Source organism: Nasonia vitripennis, chromosome 4 (genome assembly GCF_009193385.2).
Source record: "Nasonia vitripennis strain AsymCx chromosome 4, Nvit_psr_1.1, whole genome shotgun sequence".
Classification (NCBI taxonomy): Eukaryota; Metazoa; Arthropoda; class Insecta; order Hymenoptera; family Pteromalidae; genus Nasonia; species Nasonia vitripennis.
Genome location: NC_045760.1, coordinates 18,915,344 through 18,936,035, shown reverse-complemented (window position 1 = coordinate 18,936,035; position 20,692 = coordinate 18,915,344). Strand labels below are relative to the sequence as shown.

Sequence of the window (20,692 nt, the reverse complement as noted above, 5' to 3'; positions counted from 1 at the left end):
TTGCATATCACTTACAGTAAATCATACTCCTAACTGTTAGTTATATTTCTATTTTGTCTATTTTATATCTTGATAGTACAATTATTTGCCTTTTCGTATTTTCTATTGATTTACTTTTATCCCCGCAATCTTATCGCAATACAGGCGCGCCTTTGTCGCCAAGATAAGCTTTTCTTGCATCCGCGTGAATGCGAAGCGCCGATTTTTTCGATTATTCGATCCGGTTCGTATATGGTGCTGACTACAACGCTGTTTCCCTCAATTAATGTATTTTTTTCTTATTTCGTCTTTAATCGGCTATGGAGGTAGACGGTGTAATTGTGCGAAAAGAGATCATTGCCAAAGTTTCTTTTTTTTCTAACTCTTAGTATCATATTTTTGTCTGTGTTTAATGATGTCGACAAATTCTGTCTTTGTTTTTTTTCTTCAAATAATTGTTTTTTTTTCTTTTTCATTGTAAAAACGATATTTCTCTCGCGACCTTTGTTTTGAAAAATGTGTTTTTTGACTTCTTTATTTAATACTTTTTTGAAAAAGCCTTAGAGGTTATATTAGAGGCTATGCATTGCTTCGATTTTTCTTCACTTTAGAAAAGAAAGACTTCTATGGTGCTAAGTCGTAGGAAATTGTTTGTTTCATTAAACTGATGAACGAAAGTATAAAATAAAAATGACAAAAAATACAATTCTAGTATATTTAAATTTAAATTGCATTGTCTATAATTTATTCAGACATGGAAGAAAAGTAGTTGATGATATCTTAAAAAAAGAAACTACTAATTGCACACGTTTCTGTAGTGATGTCGACTGAGATTCGCCTTAACTCTTTAATTTTACTCAATGTCGGATTAAAAAAAGGATTTGTTTCGCTATATAACTTCCTCCTTTTTATTAAGATCATAATACTTTTATTAACATTATTGAATCTACAGTATATACAGTTGAAATATGAAACTTTCTATGAAATATACATACTTTTCATAAATGAATTTAGTATACAGAGGGTTTACTTTTTTATACAAAATTGAATATAGAAATATAAAAATTCCTTCTTCTTTTCTCTTTTACAAAAAAGTTCATGTAACATTATACGTATTAAAGTTTCATTTGACGATTTTATGATTGCGTTCAATTTGTACGCAGCTTCAATAACAGTTTCAATGGCAGCTAAATATATGCTTGACAACGAGTATAATTTTGTATGAAGTAGCTCATTTACTTATGATATTTAGTATCGTATGTAAATGAGCAATTATTAGCAACAGCTGCAACATAGGTAAAAATTAAGTTGTTAGAGCGAATCTCTTGAAAGAATTGCTAGTTCCGTCTTCGTTAGTCTGGTCAGAGAATAAAACAATCACAGTCCTTCGCTACAATCAATAAGACCATGGCATGCGAAGAATTAGTAAAACAAAGTCACAGAGTTATCATGCTTGTGACACAAGTGTAGCTTTGCTTCTCCAATTCCTACTTGATCCAATATCTGCGAAAAAAGACCAGCCTCTTTCAACCAGCCTGACGTAACACGTTCAAAGCGAGTCTACTTGACCTTCCGGAGAAATGCAAAGAAAAAAAGAAACCTGGAAACCTCCAGCTCTTTTCAACATGAACACAGATGTGCGCGGTTTAGACCGACGGCGACATAATGTGCGAATGTTGCATCTGGCCGACGACGCTGGGCATAGAGGCCGGCGACAGCAAGTGGCCCCGTTCCATCTCATTGAGTTCCTGCTGTGGGTCTCCGCCGCCACCACCACCCGCTATCGAATTCGTCGAGCGCGCCAAACTGCTACGCTGACGGCACATGTATGGTGTCTCGCCCGGAGATGGTGTTTCTCGACCCTGTACATCGTTGTTCGTTGCAAGTGCAGAATCCACCATGGAAAATAATTCAGGAAACAAATGATTAATTAGTGAAATTGTAAAAAAAAAAATAAATTATTTTATACGTTGTGATGGGAGTATCAATTCGGTATGCGCAGTGCCTGCTGCGATTCTCGGAGGATGTAAAAGTTATTTTATTGTTCTCTTTATAGGAGACGTTGTAAAGATATTGCGTTAGTTCAAAAGAATGCTTGTAATCGATTAATAATTTTATAATATTCGAAATCACTAAGGTGAGACTTTTGAAATCTTTACTTAACTGCTTCCAATTACCAAACCAAAAGGATCAAAGGTCCAAAATTCCTACAAAATAAATTGTTCACTGAGTAAACAGTATTCACAAAATAATTGACAAAGTTTTACTTTCACATCCTATAGCAAACACTTTTAGGCGTTAAAAAATGTACATCGTTCTCTTGCCAGGCACAGAGTTACCATTCAGCCTTGTATACAATCATACTGCTGATCAAAAAATTGGGAAAATTGTACATCGTGAGTGATTTAAATGGCTATGGTAGACTTAAAAAAATCAATCGCAAAGAACGGACAAGCAACAACTCTGTACGTGACAATCTATTAATCTGGAGTATATAATAGATACTCCTTTAATCCCACTTTTCTTTCTCTTATGATACAAGACAATTTTACCCATCACAGTGCTCGTTTCAGACTTGACGCATTCTAAGCAGTGACCAAAGCATTTGGAGTTGGCTAAGGATGGAAGAAAATGTTCGTTTCTTCTAGATTGGTTCTATAGGATAAAGGAATTCAAGGACAATTGTCAATGTTATATCTATAATCATTGAAATGATGCCATTTAACTTTTTAATAATAATCTGAATGCTCATAAATTATATATATTTGATGGCATTATTTTAATTGATTATTCTCCTTGGAAGAACAATCAAACTATTATTAAAGAACGACGTTGAATTCAATGTTATAAATTGAGGATTAGATTGTTAAAGATCTCGACCTTTATAAGCTGCGCATGGCGATATAATTGATTTGAATGGTCTTACCTGCTTCGATGGACCACAACAAGTTGCCTGATTACATGATTTGTCAGTTTTTGGACAATCAAGTACGCAATCTTCCGTTGGAGTTTCCTTAATTTCACTGTTAGATTGATACTAAAACAAAACACAAATATGAGCTGACGTGAAGTAATACATTAAGATTCATGCTTTATAAACATGTAAATCGATTTTACATCTATAAACTCAGGCTGAATGGTAGTAGAATGGATGCCCTCGTTATGGAAGAATTCTTTGACTTGCTCCGCAATCTTCATGTACTCAGACAGGTTGCGGCAACGTATATGAGCTGAGGCGATAATCCTATCTCCAGCTAATTGCCAGACGTGGAACTCGTGGACGGCAAGCACGCCATCGATATTCTCCAAAAGTCTTTGTTGAATAGCATCAACCTAGACAAGGATCAAATCATATCAATTTGACTTACAAATGATTATTGTTCTTTACTAGGTTCAATTATATGCAATACCTGAATGTGCGTTGGTACAGTTTGTAAGAGAATCAAAGCTGATTCCTGAAGGAGAGGCCAGACTGACTTCAGTATAAGCATCACAAGAAGCAGAGATAGTGCCGGATCAATATAAAATCTGAAAAGAAAGTAAAATCATACATTGCAAAATCATCTCTGTATTATAGTTTTCATTCAATCGACGTCATAAAATCCAAAAGGGCGGCAAGCTACCTGTACTCCCAGTTGGTAAGCCAGACGATGAGGGCAGAAACGATGACGATAACCGATCCGAGAGCATCGGAGAGCACGTGGAGGAATACTCCACGCATGTTCATCTGGCTACCGTCGCCGTGACTGTGTCCATGTCCGTGTCCATGGCCTCCAGCACGTTTGAGGGGCGAGGGCGGCCTATAGGTCTCGTCATTCTCGTTGTCATCAGTGCCCACCAGCGTGCTAAGCCGGTTATGACTGCGCGAGATGCTATGAGAGTGACCGCCGTGTCCATGACCGTGCTCTGCGGGAAGGAACATTTTTTATTAGTATTTATTTTTGTAGTTCATAAGATTTCATAATTAAATAACTTGCTGTGATTACGTGGATTTCTAAATCAAACAGAAAAATTATGTTTTTGATTAGAATTTTTATGTATAACTAAATTACTTACTGCTATTCTGAAGAATCATCGTCATCGCTATTATATACTTTATTCCGAGAAGCATGGATATGCATGGCGGTGTAAATTATTGACGTTTTTAAGTAACTATACTTGGAACGTAATTTACGGTGAAAAAAAATCTAGATGTGTAGGTACTCAACAGTTGCACGAAAAAGAATAAGACGTACATACCACTAAAAGATGACAAATTTATCGAATCAAAATATGATTTTAACTCGAGACTAAGGAACCTCATACATTGTTTCGTTTCAAGTTATAATCAATAAATGCAAAAACTGCACTCGTTAAAATTTAACAACACCTAAGTAATCTGTTCAGCATTGAGAAACTCATTATTTTAATTTTAAAAAATCAACGATTATTTTACACACATCAGATATCTTGGAATATTTTTGTCGTGAGCGGCTAACCTATGCCAAACGTCGAAGGCGAAGCCGACGAAGAAGAAGACGAGTCGGCCTCCGTTACAGGAACGGGACTGACGGCAACAGGACTGACAGAATATTGTCGCGCGCGCTTCATCTTAGCCAAGAAGGGATTTAATATTCTTCCTGCATTACCTACGCGTAATTAGTAAACGATATAACGTTAATGAGAGACATTAAAGGTGCGACACGCGCCGCAGCTTTGTACCGTGTCCTTAGCCCCGACAAAATAGCGCTCATTGTTCGATGTCATAAGAGAGTATAGATATACGCGGTACGAGTTTAATGCGTTGCCATTACGTCGTTACCACTGAGCTTTGATTTGTTACTATTGTCGGACTTTGGAGACGTGGTCAAATTAGTTTATAACAATTATGTCGTGAACATAATTAATTCTGCAAACTATGAAATGGCTCGTGGTAAATTTTTTTATAGGTCTCTTGATGTAGATAGAAAGAAGCAGATACGGTCGATCGGAGCGAATCGTATTTTATGCATGCTCCACAAATTTTAAGCGGCTCGGATGAAATTGATCAATTTCGCATGCTACAGAGCTTACGTTGTCACGCTTGAACGCTTTTGGCTCAGTAGATTCAACGGACTTCTATGTCTCTACAGTTGATCTCAAAGAGATTCTTATATTTTCAAGGGTTTGAGAATAAATTAAAAATTATTTCTCAAATTACATCGCTAATTGACTAAATTGCTTAACCAATTTTAAACCTATTTTGAGAACAACCTTACACAACCAGGTGTTTTTAGTTTATTAAGTCATTTTAGAAAGAAAGAAAACCACGAGTTGGCCTCACCTATACAGCTGGTTAAATATTTTAGGGCTTTAAATAATAGTTTGTAACATTTGAAACAAAGCGAGCCATTTTCTAATGCAACAAGTAAACGCGGATTCTGTAAAAAATTAAAATAATTACCATGGAACAAGCACAATCCGACAAGATTGACTACAAGACCCAAGGCGCCGACGACGACGAGGAGCTTGGCATCGTGAATCTTCTCGACTTCGATAAACCTCTTGCAAGCCTCGACGGTAATACTAAAGCACAGTGCTACGAGGAAAACAGCGTTAACCAGTGCACCAAGGACCTCGGCCCTAGCCCAGCCAAATGTGTTCTTTGACCATTTCTTTGGAGACATCTGCAAAATAAAAGTTAAATGTTGAGATAATGGCTAAACCAGTTCTGTTCTGTTATGCATTTGAATAGTATTGTTACCACTTAATTGTGTTAATTGCTAATACAAAAGTGGATAGCAATCAAGTTCTGAGAAGATAATTATTTGAGAATAGGGCTGAATTCTTGACTTTTGCGGTATGTGAATTTTTAACAATGGATTTGAAAACTAGATTTTTATTTGCTTTGAATTTGTGTGAATTTTAAATATGAACGAATACTTTTTGCCACAGATCTCCATAATTGTATACACAATGAAGTATGGAAATAAAGTAAGAAAAGAAGCTAACAAATCAAGTATGCAAAAAAGACGTTATGTGAGCATATTTCATTATGTATAAAAAGGAAAAACCTTGATAGTTTCCAGATTAATCTTAGTAACTGACATCTTTCTATTGTAGTTGTGAACAATTGCAGAATGTTCAGTTAAAAAGCCTAAAAAAACTGTCATGCATGAAGGAGCAAATCTTATTTCTTACATTCAGACAATAGTTGAATCAAACAAATTTTTCTTTCTTTCCCTGTAATCCTTTCTTTGCTTCTGTGACATAACATATTGACTAATTTTTTTGTACCGTACTCGTGATTCAATAGGTATTACATAAATAAAAATTAAAGTGTCCCGTATTGAAGCATAGTATTCTCATACTCTTTTGCTTTGTATTACAATCATACTTCATGATTATTTTGAATAGCAGAAGATTTATTAAAAATGTATTGGTATTCTTTAATTTTGATTCTTTGAGGTACTTTAAATTTATCATACTTACTTTTACAGAAAGAAAGGCTACCACTAAGGCTGCCACATCTGATAACATATGAAAACTATCCGCTATTAGTGCCATGGAATTTGTCACATATCCCACGATTATTTCAACTAGGAAGAAAAATGCCGTCAACCACAGCATGGTCAAAAGACGGCATTTTTTCCCTGTAAAGCGTCCCATCTTGACTATCTGAAAATTAAAAAAAAACCATCAATAGATTATTAAAAGACTAATTAATTGATAAGAACTTTGAAGGGTCAGTGACATTGCATGTGTCATAGGCACCAAATTTATCTTTGTATCGTATCTCTTAGGAGATAAGCAAAGAGAAATTTGTAAATAATATTTTGAAGCTTTGGTGATTCAAATTCACCAGTACAAATGATTTTATTGAATATTTTTAAATATATAAAAGTAGTGTAACTATTGAGTATGAGAAAATGAAAAAAAAATAAACGCATCACGCATCACGCATGCAGTTAAATTTCCAGGAAGGCTATATGAATGAGATAGATTAAATTTAATATGAATATTCTCATAACATGCTCTAAATGTAAAACAATCAATTCTAATCTACTTCCTGTCCACAGATATCAATGAAAAAAGTTTTTCAGGTAAGTCAAATAGAGCTAACTATTGAATGATTATAAAATAGAACTTTCACAAACAAATTTCCGCGATAAAACTGCTTTTTGTTGCAAGAGGTATCTAATATCACCCAAGCCTTTAGCTCATAAGAATTACTATAGCCGATTGATTGAGATCAAATAATTTTTATAAGGTGTGCCAGCCTGCAATTGATAAGTCTTGGACAATACACTCTTATATTTATCATGAACAAATGTATGAAATTCACACACTGACACGGTAATCATTAATCTAGGCTTCTATTGTGCTACTTTTCAGTTCTAATTTCAGATGAGATATCGACTTAAGTGGTCTAAACTACATCGCTAATCTGTCTATGTGTGATCCCTTCTTATTGAGTGACATTATTATTTTTTTACTTCTTTTATCTGGTTAGGAAACTACTTTCTATTAAGTAATTAATGAAAAAATGACAAGATCTAATAATCTATTGAATATTTTTCAATGGCTACCTTTTACCTAAAACTTTTTTTACTACATTATTAAATTCAATGAAAACAACCAACAATTTGGCCCACCAATTAAATAAAGCCAATTACATTATCCACGAGATTTGTAGGACTATTACATTAAGCGAACAAAGTACTTTATTTTAGAAACATTATTTTTACTTAAAAAGATAAACAATGCTTTATTAAGAAACGTCGAGCATTTTATTATTATTTACTCCACGACATAGATACCTACAAATAAGCAATTTGATGCATAATTAAAGTATACTATTATACTGGCTCGGAAACTTCGATTTTCCCCGCATTCCTCGTCAATAACTCACTAGAAGGAAAAACGTGCAGTCGTCTTGCGCGCGATAAAAGAGTTCCGCCTTTTTTCTCTGTTCTCCGACGAGTCGAAGAAGCTTGAGCAGCTAATTATTATCTGCGAGATTAGTTCCCGAATTCCCGCGAGTCGTCCCAGATTAGTTTGTTGACACTCCGTCTATTGCTCCAATTGCGGCGCCCGTGAATTGGACCGCTTTAATCATCGAGATCCGATGACGACGATTGACCAACTTTTTTTCTCTCGGGCTGCGCGGCTAGATGAGAGTCAAACCGCTTGGTCCCTCTTTCGAGAGCTATGAGAGAGAGAGAGAGAGAGAGAGAGAGAGAGAGAGAGAGAGAGAGAGAGAGAGAGAGAGAGAGAGAGAGAGAGAGAGAGAGAGAGAGAGAGAGAGAGAGAGAGAGAGAGAGAGAGAGAGAGAGAAAGAGGACATGAAAACTTTCTTTATCTCGATTTCTATGGACAGAGGCTAAGTATAACGATAAAACCTTGCGTGCAAGCAATGAGTGAAAAAAATGAATCATCCGTCTCTATCTTTCTTGCGCTTGAGGGAAAAATATCGTCGTCGTCGGAGCGTTTAAAAATAGGTTATGTCGCGCAGAAAGCTTTCCTTCCTTTCCTCGATTCAAAGAAGGCAGCTAGATATATTATATATAAGTACCCTGGATCGAGGCACTGTACTTATAACTTAACTAAGTAATACCTACTTTTCTATAAGGTCGACAAGAAAAATCGACTTACGGACTGGCTCGGCCCAAGGATGTCCCGCGAAAAGACTCGTCCTCCTTTTCTTTCTCTTGGAGCTAATACGCGGCGACTGCTGAGGTCGACAATGTGCAGCTGCGTGTCGATTTATCAGGTAGAAAAATCGCAGCGGCCACCGGGAAAAATGTTTATAAACATTATTACCACGGGGGAGTTGGGTGCACTTTTGCTCGTCGCTCCGCTGCACACTGCACTGACTATTCGTGTGAAGTTCAACGACAGGGACACACAAGACTAACTTGCGCCGTAGCGTAGCGCTGCTGCTGCTGCTGCTGCTGCTGCTACTCTCAGTGCTCGACTGATGTAGACGAGTTGTGGGAAGTGTAGGAACGGACTGATTGGAAAAGCGGAGCGCGACCGTCGAGGTTTTTCTGCTGTACTCACTAAGTCACTATATAATATGCTCTGTCGTCTAGCCGTCCAGCAAACTACCTATAGACTGACTACACGAATTAGATTACGTACGAAGAATTAGGAAAAACTATAGGTAACGCGATTGCTTTTGTGTTTGGTGACGATTAGGCGTTTACTTCTAATTCTTTCAGTTGAGTTTAGCACTTATTCGGAATTCACCTCACATCACTGAAACTATAGATGCGGTCTCAGAGTTTTATATTTACGCGTAACAATAGAATTCTTTAGACAATTCAGAAGAAAATGGCGCAGAGAAGTTTATTACTTATTTAATATTTTATTATATGATTTAAGTCTTATCTTACAATTACATGGTAGGTATAAAATATAAACATTAACTTTCAAAGAAATTACAGTGGTATTGAATTACTGATTCTCAGAGTCATAATAATAAATATTAAAATCTTATGTTTCAATTAAAGTTTTTCGTTTAAAAGTATGCAGCTAATCAATACTTTTTTCTTATTTTGGCATATCTATACAATTTCAATGCAAAATTACTTTTCCTAGACAATACCATTGAATAAGTATTCAATTTTTTTTACATGCATACAGTATTAGATCAGTAACTGCAACTTATTAATGCCAAATTGTCAACTTTTCTTTTAACAGGATAAAAAGTATGATTTTGAAAAAAAATTTCAAATTACTTTACATAGTTATAATAATTCTTTCATTATACAGCTAATATGATTTAATTTCATCGCAAATATATTTACAGATTATCAAATTCTTAAAACAAAACATAACTACCAACCAACAGGACAGCTGGTCAACTAACGCTTTTTTTCAAAGGCATACGTAAAAAATGAATTCTTGTCATCAATAGTTGTAAGATAAACGATAAAAATACAAATTCTAATGTGTGCGACGTGATCAGTCTTCAAAATGACGTTCCAAAAAACAAAGGAAAACCTATGCGACGAGTTTACAACATACTTAAGCAAGTTGTTTAACTCAATACATGGTTTACAAAATACAATTCACAATAACCGTCCGCTTATTTTTCTTGCATTTTGCGCACCCCAGACTTGATGGTTTCGTGATACATGTCGGCAAGTTCACAAACGTCGAGTTTATCCGTCAAAGTCTTATACATAGCCTTTTTAATGTTCTCCGACAATTTCTCGGGGCTGTTCTCTAAAGCAATGTTTAACAATATTTCCGAAGACATAAGTTCATTCCTTGCTAGAACTTGATCCATTATTGAATCCGGCGATACATTATCTAGTACGATTTTAAGATCATTTGAATTAGGAATTCGTTCGATCTCACCCTTCTCTTTTTCTTGGGAAAGTCTTTTGGCAAGAATAGTCAACATTTCCGAGGAGCTGAACTTATTTACAATGACCTCTTTTAATTTTTTTTTGTAAGTTTTTAGCACGGAATTGTAGAAGCTTTCGTCTGTGTCGAAGGTTTTCGGAAGTTGTTGCAGCACCTTTTGCAAGCCCATGGATTTCGTGGAAGTCTTGAAGCTAGCCTCACTGTCATCTTCAACACTTAGTCCAAGCATGTCTAAAGTCTTTTTCTTGAGTTCTTTGTCTGAATGCTCGCCCATTTTTTCCTTAATAAACAGTAATTTCAAAATTAACGTCTTATACACTGCTGAAAATATCCTTTAATAATATACTTACTCTATACCCCGTGAGAATTTTTCCAGCATCAAACCTCTTTACAAAAGCGTTAAATAAGAAGTCATCGTCGCACTGCTCCATTAGCTCGGTAAAAGCTTCCTCGTCCATCTTCTTTGACCTCTTCATTGGACTCGTCTGCATCGAGCTATCTATCGATTGTCGCTTCCTGAGCCTCTTGATGTTGTATACTGCCGAAACATTAATCGAGGCTAGATCACTGTTGTTACTCGAATTCTTCATGAGATCATCAAATGAAATGCTCTCCGGCTTGGTTTTACTCTCCCTAGACTTGTTTCCAAGTGGTGTGCTTGACTTCGGTGTAGGTGACCTTTTCTCAGGTGTCCTAGTGAGTTTCTTCATACTTTCATACCTCGATAGTGCCTTCTTAATGCAGGCAAGTTTTGGTGATTTAATAGGTAGGCGGTTGACATCACGTTCCGTCAGCTGCGCCAAGTCGCCTACTGAGCGAATAGACTTGACAGACAAGTGTTTTGCGAGATCGTTTGTGAATAGAGGATCAACTAAATCAGCACTGATTGTTTCTACGCCATCTATGCAGGAAACCAGGGAAGGATACACTGGAAGCGTAGAATCTAGGGCCTCTGGCTCAATTAGTTGGACAACACTAAATTAAAAAAAAATTAACATGTTAAACTTACCGATTTTTCAACATTTCTTAGTTATATATAAATGCTCTTACCTGTTTTGTGTTTCTTGACTGTGCGGCAAGTTGGAGAATATTGAGTCCGTCACCGGTAACGTATCAGCTGAATCACCACTCTGCTGTGAGCAACTTTTTTGTGGAGCTTTATCCGACAAATGAGCAGTACCCTCAAGACTGGAAGATAAATTCTCAACGTCCACAGTATCTTCTAAGGAAGGAGTATGATTATCGGAAGACTTTTGCAGAATATTCGACAAGTTGATGGAGTCCAATTTAATAGAGGAGCTACTCTGCTCATTCTGAGTAGAAGTTTGAACTATACCCATACTCTCGTTATTTGATATAATAACATTGTTGTCACTGAATATATCTACATCTTGAGTGTTAACTACTACTTGACTCTCGGTTGCAGCTATCTTCGATTCGTCCAGAGAAATATCAGACAGAATTGCTGAAAGCATCACCTTTGGAGAGAGACAAGTCATCGGAGCATCAGTGGGAACGTTTGCCGATTCATCAATTGTTGTTGGCTCGGTTGGTTTTGTTTCAACATTGTTGGCGAGCTCGTTGTTTTCTTTTTCGGTTCGTTCAAGATCCATCTGAATCAATCGTAGTTTCGCATGCTTCCTTGATTCCTTTCGGGAAATAGGACTGCGCATTGTAGGCAGTTTTTCAAGCTTTGGTGGAGACGATGATTCCGTCATTATTTCATAACCCATCTCACGAGATACTGGTGGATCAGCAAAACTTACTCTTTTTTTCTAAAAGGGAAAAATAATGTTTAATGCTAATAATGGAAAGTCTTGTGTCTAAATTTGAAAAAGATCAACAACGCTTACCCTATTAGGCGTTTCTACATCAACCTCTTGCATCCTCTTTAAAATACTGACACTTGGTGATGCAGTCAAAGATGGCGGATTTGCATTAGACCACTCAAGTAAAGGCAACTCTTTTTTCGTCTTTCCATTTGGCGACGAATCGCTATTACTTGCAGCGCTAACATTCTGTGTTTCCTTCTCCATCGGCATAACTCCATTTTCACTATCTCGCTCATGCTTATCTAGTTTAGGTGAAATACGTTCACCATCATTTCTTAGATTACAAAACATTGTTATTGAGGGTGACGAGCACATTTCCTGCCTCATACTGTTGTTCATGTTACTAAACATCTTTTCTTGTCGACTGCCTGTACTGGGACTAGAGACTCTATCATTCTCTTTAGAGACTCTGTCTTTTTTGGAGATAGGAACCACAGTCACCTCATCTGTACAGGTAGAGTCTGATTTCGAGGCGTCGGAAGAAAGTTTTTCGGCGAGGGACTGCTTTGTAACGAGACCAAGCATTTGAGCAGCTCGACCTTGTAAGGGGAAGGCTTTGGAACGGAAGAGACGGGAATTTGTACTTTTTGGAGAAGACGCATGACTTACAGGGATCGATGGCTTTACTGAAATATATTTAACATTCAAGTATTATAGATTTTTTTAAATATTTTAACAGTCTTTCAACATGCTTAACTCATAATGTTTTACCTGGAACGCTCTCGACTTTTTTTGATTCATGCAAGACAGGCGCAGGTTTTTCAGGTTCAGCAGTCGCCTGAATAATGGAAGGCGTGGTTTCCTCCAAGTCGATCGGCGTGGTTTCAATGACTTTTCGTTCTTTTGATTCCTTTTCTGCTTGTATTTCATCCACAATAGTTTTCGTAACCTGCACAACTTCAACTTTTTTTATCTTAATAAAGCATTTCTCCAGCTTTTCCAATTTTGAGTTTGTGCTAGGTTCTTGTGAACTCTCTACGATATCTGAATCCTGAGATGATTTCACGCTTTCACTTTCCGATTCATCAATCGGACTCTCGGAATCTTTAGCTGTTTTCAGAAAAAAATTGAAATAAGTAATATATATTTTTTAAAGTAAATACAACCAGCAAACCCGTACCCAGAATATCTTCAAGTTTGTTGTCATGGGTCTCCATTTGCGTCGGCCCTTCTTTAATTTGAGTTTCTTCCTGTGTCTCTGCTACAATCTCATTCTTTTTGGAAGTGATGATCGGCTCTGTTTTACAACCCAATGACTTGCGAGTCGTTAATTTATTATTCTCCGGGAGATTTTCTGGTGCAGCCGGTTTCTTATGACCACTATCTTTCTTGTGTTTTTCTGTTTCCTTTTCAACAGTCGTCTCAACTTTTGCGGAAGGAGTAATTTTAGACATCGAGCGTCTTTTGATAGTACTATTAACTTGCTGATTCGTTTCAGTTTTGCTAGCAGGTGTCTTCTCATCTTTTGATTTGTCATCTTTAGAAGCAATCGACTTTTTGTCAGCAGCATGAGAAGCTGCATTTTCGCTTAGTTTGCCAGCACTACGACGACTTGGCAGCGGCTCGAACCTCATGTCAATTTTTAGACGAGACATTTCGTTTAACTGCCGTTTTGAAATCTTTTTGCCGTCGATTTCCTGTACCTAATGTAGAAAATAAAATAAATAATGTTATAAAATCAGCTTGATTAGATTTTTTTAATTTTCTTTTGTAGCTTACCGAGTTCTTGTTCTCTTCGTTCGATTTGGAACTCTCACCACTGCTATTAAGTACTTCAGGCGTGTCTTCTCGTCTGGGTCGCTTCTCGTGCACAATGTTAAGCACACTCTCGGAATTACTCTCAGAGTTTCGTCGTTTGCGTCCGCGTTTTGTGTTCAGCTGTTCGATACTATTAAACTTTCGCAGTGTAACGCGCTGCTGCTGAGGCTGCAGCGAGCGACGCGTCGTTCGGACGTTCTTATCGACTGTAGTCTCCGCTGCTGTAATGAAATATGAATTATGTTAAAATTAATGTTATGTATTTAAACAATTCTGAAGAATCTTTTCTAATATATTATTGTGATAAATAATTGTAAGGCATTAAAATCCATGGTCGCTTTAATTTGAATGAAAAACAGCATTGATATGAAACACAGACGTAGACAGAAGCATTAACCTATTTGAAACCTTTCTGTTTCACTGTTGTGGCTCGCGTTTTGTCTATATATTATAACAGTAAAGCACAGCCACATAAAAAATTCACGAGTAAATGTTATAATATTAAAACCTTTTCTCGCTATGCAGTTGTTACAAAAAAGAACATTTTGCGATACTTCGAAAACTAAAGAACGCGAGACCTTGATAGTAAAGTTTTGAAAATCATACGTTTCCCGCTCCGCGACTAAAAACGATCTATCTTTAGAAAATGTATTTAGAGGTTAGGTAGCACGTAGAAGCATGCTCCGACTTGCAAAATATAATAAAAAACTGCTTGAGCAGCAAAAAGAAGTTCAGCAACGTCAACATTCTGTCTATCGACCTGATTTTCCATCCAGCTCAAATTTATTGAGCATTGATTATGAGTGTTTACAACGCTGCTGCGAAGAAACTCAATTCCGCTTCACACTTCCAAAAATAAACAAATTACACCGTATACAAAAATAACGAAGATTGTTAAATTGCAAAAGTTTTTACCTGCTCCATTGTTCTCCTCGGTGGGATTTCTACGCCGCATTTTGGCGTTGTCGATGATCGACGGCGAAACTTGCTGCTCCGAGTCGGCGGGAAACTCCTCGCGCGACTCGAAATCCAACTTCTTTACCACGATCGGCGCTGACTCTACTTTGACTTGTTGAGAATCTTCGATTGCTGACACGTCCTCATCAGCTGCTTGCTGCTTTCTAGTTTGCGTCTTTGGCGATGCGCTTTTCACGGGCCTGAAACAAAAACAACACGAGTATTATTTATTAAATTAATATTTAATATAATTACATTATTTGCAAATTCGTGATTCCTTTAAATTCTGGCAAATTTTAAAAATAAACAATTATTGATTGGAAAATTAATTACCCGATTTCTATAAAGTTTGAATTTTAAATTATTAAAATTTAGAATTTGTTATTCATGATTTTAAAAAATTTGTTTAAATTCTCATACTTACACTGTTGGTTTTTCAAGAACTTTTTCTGGTATGTTAAATACATCTGCAATATTTTTAAAATGTAGAGCAGTAGCTGACGTTGGTTTAGGAACTTCATTGTTATTAGACGGTGAGTTATTTTTGTTCACTGTAGCTGCTGGCGATTTTCCGGTTTTCGCGTCAAACCAGTGCTGCAGCTCTTGCGAGTCTTGCGAATTTGAAACTGTCAAGTCGTTGTACATTGCTGGTATGTCATCTCTGCGTTTTTTCAACATCTCTTTCTGATGATCGGTGAGGCGGCTCACGTCCAGCTGAACGTCGGTGTTAATTAAAACAAAATCTTGAGAATCTGGCTCGATATTGATCACCTTTGTCTTCTCAAAGTTTTCTTTACCGTTCTCCTTTCTTGCATTAGATGAGCTAACGCTTTTTCGATTGAGAAAACTACCGATCGGCTTGATGTGAGGGGATCGAGTTTTTTTGTTAGATTTTTCTTTGATGTCATCTATATCGAAATTGTTCTTAGCTGAAGTCTCTTTTAATTCATGAATCACTTCTTCTAGTACCTTTTGAGTAATTCAAAGAATTTTTTAGAACACTGAATGATACAAAAATGACATTTAAAAATAAACAACAATTTACCTTTTTTGCTTTTTCATCGACACTATCCTTTAAATCTAAAAGTGATAACGCTAAAGACGATATTTCCTTACTCAAATGTAATACAGCTAAAACTATCGTTTTCCTATAACAAGCAAGCAACTCGGAATTCAGAGACTTTTGCAGTTTCTTAAAAAGCCCGACAATGGTGCTCCAAGTGTTCATTATTTCGCGATCAAGGTTGTTGTCGTCGATTTCGGCAAGTAAGAATTTCACGACGGGTTCAATGACTTTTAAGTATTGAGCGGTTTTTTCCGCACTGTGACTAAAGACTCTTAGGAGAAACGCGCACAGAGCTTTAAGGATTTTATCGGAAGCAAAGCTCTTACTGCGTAGGCACTGGAACGTCAGATCCTTCAGTAATTGTACAATTGCTGGCACTTCTTTATCTAAGAATGAATTAAAGATTAAACAATATTTACAATATTTGAAAGATCAAGTTATTTTAGTGCTGTTGCTTACCATTTGATAAATAGTCGTAATTTACTGTGTTAAGTAATCCATCTATACAGACTGTTGCTAAGTCACAACATTTATTTTCTTTCTTCAAAGCTGTTATGAGCATATTTGATGTTTTATTCATAATTTCATTGGCTTTTACGGTTACAATTAGTTCAGCTTGGAAATCAAACTGTTTGTATAAATCTATCCATGATTCAGCCATTCTTCTCAACTATTTGAAAAATAAAATATCAATATAGTTCGATAACTCACTACTGGAGTAAAAGTGATCAGAATTATACATATAATTATACACATAAATACAATTCTTACTTGTGCATGATCATCTGTAAAAATGTGTGTAAAGGAAAAAGAAATAATACTTTCAACAGTTTTAAAATTATGTTCTAAACAGGTGCCCTCATTGATATTTTGTGAGTCCTCAATGTACTTTTTTGCAATTCTAGCAAGAATACACCATACTTCGCAAGCAGCAAACCTATAAATAAATTATAATATTTTATAATACTTGAATAGTTTGATAATTAAAATAAAATTGCTTCAAGATTGTACTAACATGTTGGAGCTAAAGTTTTTGGCATCATCTAAAATTTTTAATATAGCTTGCATCATTTCCATGGTTTGTGGATAATAAGCATCTGCATTTTTTGGTTTAATTAAATGCCAAAGCAATGTTTCAATTGATTGATAGTGATCACTTAAAAAAAACGTAAAAAAATATATATATATTTTAAAACAAACAGATATTTTTGAATAAATACACACACACATAAATGATCAAAGTACCTTGTAAAAAGCGAGAAATTATCAACTTGCAAAAATGTTTGTACAAGATCCATCAGTGTAGTTTCAGTAAATTGCATACTGTTAGCAATGCTATCAAATTTTTTCAATATTTTGTTAAACAAAAAATCTCGAATCATTGGTATCTTGTAAAATCGATGTTTCATTAGTTCAACAATAACATTCACGACTTCTTGATACATCGGAACCTACAATTCATCAAGTTTCTTAGTTATTACTGTTGAAAATCAAATGTCATCAAATAAACAAACTCACCTTCATTTTGTCATATTCTTCAATTCTCTTAATTAAACCATCCCACAAAATACTATAGATTTCTGATTTATGTGTTACATCGTGATCAGATAACAACCCCAAACTGAGCAAAATTTCACCAAAACAGTGAATGAAAATCTTGTAAATATTTTCAAAAACGGAACTACTAACTGGGTTAGGCAGTACATCTTGCACAACAATAGATGATGAGATCTTTGCACAATCTTCCTTATCCACAATCAATTGCATGAAAGTATAAAGAGCAAAAACTTGTGTTTTAGGAAACTTTTTCCCCAAAGAAACATTAGTATCTGTTTTTTGAACAAAAAGTGGCTTATCTCCAAAAGGACCAAAACACATGGTTAAAAAAGGAACAAGTACAGTATCTATACATTCGCTTATACTTGGATAAACTTTGTAAATCAAATGCCACCAAACTTCAAGTTTAGTAAGCACCATTAACTCTGTTTTGCTATTCTTGGCATTTAAAGGAACACATAAAAGTTTAATGCGTCGATTTGTTGCCAATTCACGTTGATCTAGAGCAAAGTTGTCAATTAGAACTTTCCAAGATACAAAGGCTTGTCTGTAAAATTGAAATTTTTAATATATTAATGCACAAGTTTAGAAAAAAAAACAACTAAATATACACCGTGGATTTACCGTCTGTTAGGATCAGCTGATTTAAAAGCAAGTTCTTCAACTTTAAGCAGGCTGTTAACCAATCCTGAGCCCCTGTGAAGATCTGTTCCAACTAAAGCAATACTTGTTTCCCACTGAACAGCCCAATCTTGGTCATTGATATTTACCAATAACGTCATACGTTTGCAGTAAATATTCTGCAAACTACTCTTATAAGAATCCCATATTTCTTTTTGCATCAATCTAACGCGCACACCTAAATCATTTTGGACAGCTTCTTTTAAAACAATTAGAGCTTGAGCTCGCTGTCTTCTAAGACCCATGTAAGCCAAAATAATCACTGTCTCCATCAAAAGTGTATCAAATTGTCTAACATTAATTCCAAAAGAAGACAGACTGCACAGTCTACCAAGTAATTTTAAAGTGTTCTCTACTACTTTTTCTTCAAATTCTTCATTTTCAGTAAGAGTCTTACTTTCCATTTTTCTTAATTCCACCACGTTATCTGCATTTTGTGCTAGTAGCCAAGTCATTGACGCTGTATTAATAGACTGCATACAGTTTTTCAAAAAATCTAAGATTGACACTTTGCTAGCAATTGTTGCCACTGTCTCATCTTTTAATATACTCAAAGATACAAGTATTTTAAGTCTGAAATTTGAAGAATATATTTAATAACAAAATTGTTTACTGCTTTTTCTAAATTAGATTACAATATGAATGTATGATACCTTTTCTTCCTATTAATTTGTAAAATTGACTGAAAGAAATCAAAATTTCTATTCCTTGTTTCAGGGAGGATGATGTCAAGAGTTCGACATGCCTCAATGTGAAGTTTGTCATTTTCAGTAATACTTGCATTGATAACTGAATTGCAAAGTTCACAAAATTCTTCATCTTTCAGTGTTTTTATAACTTTTGCATCTTCTAATTGTACTCTAAAAAGTTGTAAAATATTTTGTTACAAAGAAAATAAATACTAGTATTATAGTTATATAAATAGGTATACTTTTGAAAATTATTTTTGTCGAACTGTATCGTATGATTCATTACTATAAAGATTACTTCATGCCATAAGTAAAATCAAATAAGCAAGCTCACAAAGAATTCAAAACTTAGATTAAAATACTCAACATCTACAATAAAAAATAAATAACCAATGGATAATAAATGCTCTAAATCATGGTAATACAAAAAATTATAAACAAGGTAAAAGTTTCATAAAAAGTTAAAAAAAAAATTTAATGATATAACTGAAATCTAGAGAGTTGAAAGTAGGGCTATTAAAAAATTTAAGATGTATATAAGAAGTATATTATTATATATAAAAAATGCATATCAAAGTGACCAGATTATATTCTAACATCAATGCGCTCTTATTTCTCATAGATACTATTGCTTGACACAAGTAAATTTCAAAATAATAAAGAAAAGTTGAATTCAGACTAAACCGGATTCAAAATAGTTTCTGCATTTCTTATTGCTGCAAATAAATATTGATTCTACTTAAAGGACTGCTCCATCGTGTACAACTTTCAAAGCACAGCGCAATGTCAATTATACATCAGTTGCTCCAAAACAAGTGTTAGTAAACAGAAGAGCATTATTTGCCAATACTATTCAAGGTCTATTTTTATAATTTTATAACATTAAAAAAATTTCAAGTTCAAAGGAACGACAAAAAATTCTTTGACAAAACGACGGACCACGACACTAAGTTCCCACAAAATCATAGGCTCTCAACAACAGAATCCTCGCAAATATTGCATAAGTAATATAATCGCTTGTGTAAAAGTAGATGTATATATATGTGCGAGGTACATACATACAGCGTCAGTTCTTAGCCAAGCCGAAGGCATTAACTCCTACAACGCACAAGAAAAGAAGCCACAGCCTCGAAGAGAACAAAGGGCAGTAAGAAAATATACCTTCTGAGGGAGGTTAAAGCCAGGGTCTTGGAGTCCGGCGTCGTCGCGTCCTTGAGCTGTTTCATCGTGCTCTGGAGCTGGTTGCTACAAGCCGCCATCGTCCTCTCTGCTGCCTCTACGCGCGGGAAATCGTCTCTCTGCTGCCTCACGCGCACACACTTTTCCTAGGGCCTCAGAGCAGCACCTGCATGCAGACCAACACTGAGAGCTAGACTCGATCGCGCGCGTTTTCCTGTTCTTTTTTTCTTGCCGCCGGGGGGTGAGTGGACAGGAAAGAGACGGAGCGAGTTTACGCGCGCGAATGCGGTGGTCCCAGTACGCTGTGCGCGTTTCCGCGAATGTCGAGATGGCGCTGGATTGAAATTTCGAAAATCGGATGATATATACTATTGTACTTGCTTTTTTTTAAGTATTTAGAAATTTGTTCTTCAGAAAAGTTCGAAATACCGAAATGAAATATCGGAAGATGCGGGTGTTTCAGGGGATATGTTTACTAGCACGGGATTTTTCGGCACACGGCTGCGGAGTGCGGGCACTCGGCGGGCTGATGCGCACCCGCTATGCGAGACGACTTCGACTATTGGCTACTTGCGGATCACGTGATCGGACCCAGGTAAAGAATTTAAAAATGGCGTTTCTTCCCTCTGGATGGTGATGCGCAAAAGCCCTGATGGGAT

General features: G+C 35.9%; 2 protein-coding genes across 8 annotated transcripts; both read right to left on the bottom strand.

Moving 5' to 3' along the window:
- Nucleotides 1–114: 114 nt before the first annotated feature.
- LOC100677972 (zinc transporter 1) lies at nt 115–8,947 on the bottom strand. Of its 7 annotated transcripts, none has more exons than XM_031929457.2 (8): nt 8,593–8,947; nt 6,430–6,615; nt 5,402–5,624; nt 3,603–3,885; nt 3,390–3,507; nt 3,097–3,312; nt 2,906–3,016; nt 115–1,841 (listed from the first exon to the last, which is right to left on the bottom strand). In XM_031929457.2, the coding sequence occupies exons 2-8, from the start codon at nt 6,604–6,606 to the stop codon at nt 1,626–1,628; spliced, it is 1,344 nt and encodes a 447-aa protein (XP_031785317.1). In that variant the 5' UTR covers nt 6,607–6,615; nt 8,593–8,947; the 3' UTR covers nt 115–1,625. The 7 variants fall into 7 exon arrangements, with proteins under 7 accessions (XP_031785317.1, XP_032454894.1, XP_032454893.1 ...); XM_032599003.1 differs by having other exon boundaries at nt 681–1,841; nt 8,559–8,933; XM_032599002.1 differs by lacking the exon at nt 8,593–8,947 and adding an exon at nt 7,850–8,141 and having other exon boundaries at nt 681–1,841.
- A 351-nt stretch (nt 8,948–9,298) lies between these two features.
- On the bottom strand, nt 9,299–20,350 carry LOC103317037 (telomere-associated protein RIF1). Its single transcript, XM_008213658.4, has 18 exons — nt 20,016–20,350; nt 18,819–19,025; nt 18,109–18,738; nt 17,446–18,031; nt 17,173–17,378; nt 16,943–17,083; nt 16,699–16,864; nt 16,387–16,597; nt 15,907–16,313; nt 15,286–15,830; nt 14,820–15,061; nt 13,866–14,125; nt 13,267–13,789; nt 12,858–13,196; nt 12,168–12,772; nt 11,365–12,089; nt 10,665–11,289; nt 9,299–10,594 (listed from the first exon to the last, which is right to left on the bottom strand). The coding sequence occupies exons 1-18, from the start codon at nt 20,111–20,113 to the stop codon at nt 10,031–10,033; spliced, it is 7,080 nt and encodes a 2,359-aa protein (XP_008211880.1). The 5' UTR covers nt 20,114–20,350; the 3' UTR covers nt 9,299–10,030.
- Nucleotides 20,351–20,692: the final 342 nt, after the last annotated feature.

Bases quoted from the DNA above. Each gene is read 5' to 3' on its own strand.
- LOC100677972 (XM_031929454.2), bottom strand. From the start codon at position 6,606: ATGGGACGCTTTACAGGGAAAAAATGCCGTCTTTTGACCATGCTGTGG. The intron at 3,508-3,602 runs GTAGCTTGCCGC...CTTTCTTTTCAG, and splicing joins CTTACCAACTGGGAGTACAG to ATTTTATATTGATCCGGCAC. The intron at 3,313-3,389 runs GTATTGCATATA...ATCCTTGTCTAG, and splicing joins CTGTACCAACGCACATTCAG to GTTGATGCTATTCAACAAAG.
- LOC103317037 (XM_008213658.4), bottom strand. From the start codon at position 20,113: ATGGCGGCTTGTAGCAACCAGCTCCAGAGCACGATGAAACAGCTCAAG. The intron at 17,084-17,172 runs GTACTTTGATCA...GTTTTTTTTAAG, and splicing joins AATTTCTCGCTTTTTACAAG to TGATCACTATCAATCAATTG. The intron at 16,598-16,698 runs GTAAGAATTGTA...TTTTTCAAATAG, and splicing joins TTACAGATGATCATGCACAA to TTGAGAAGAATGGCTGAATC.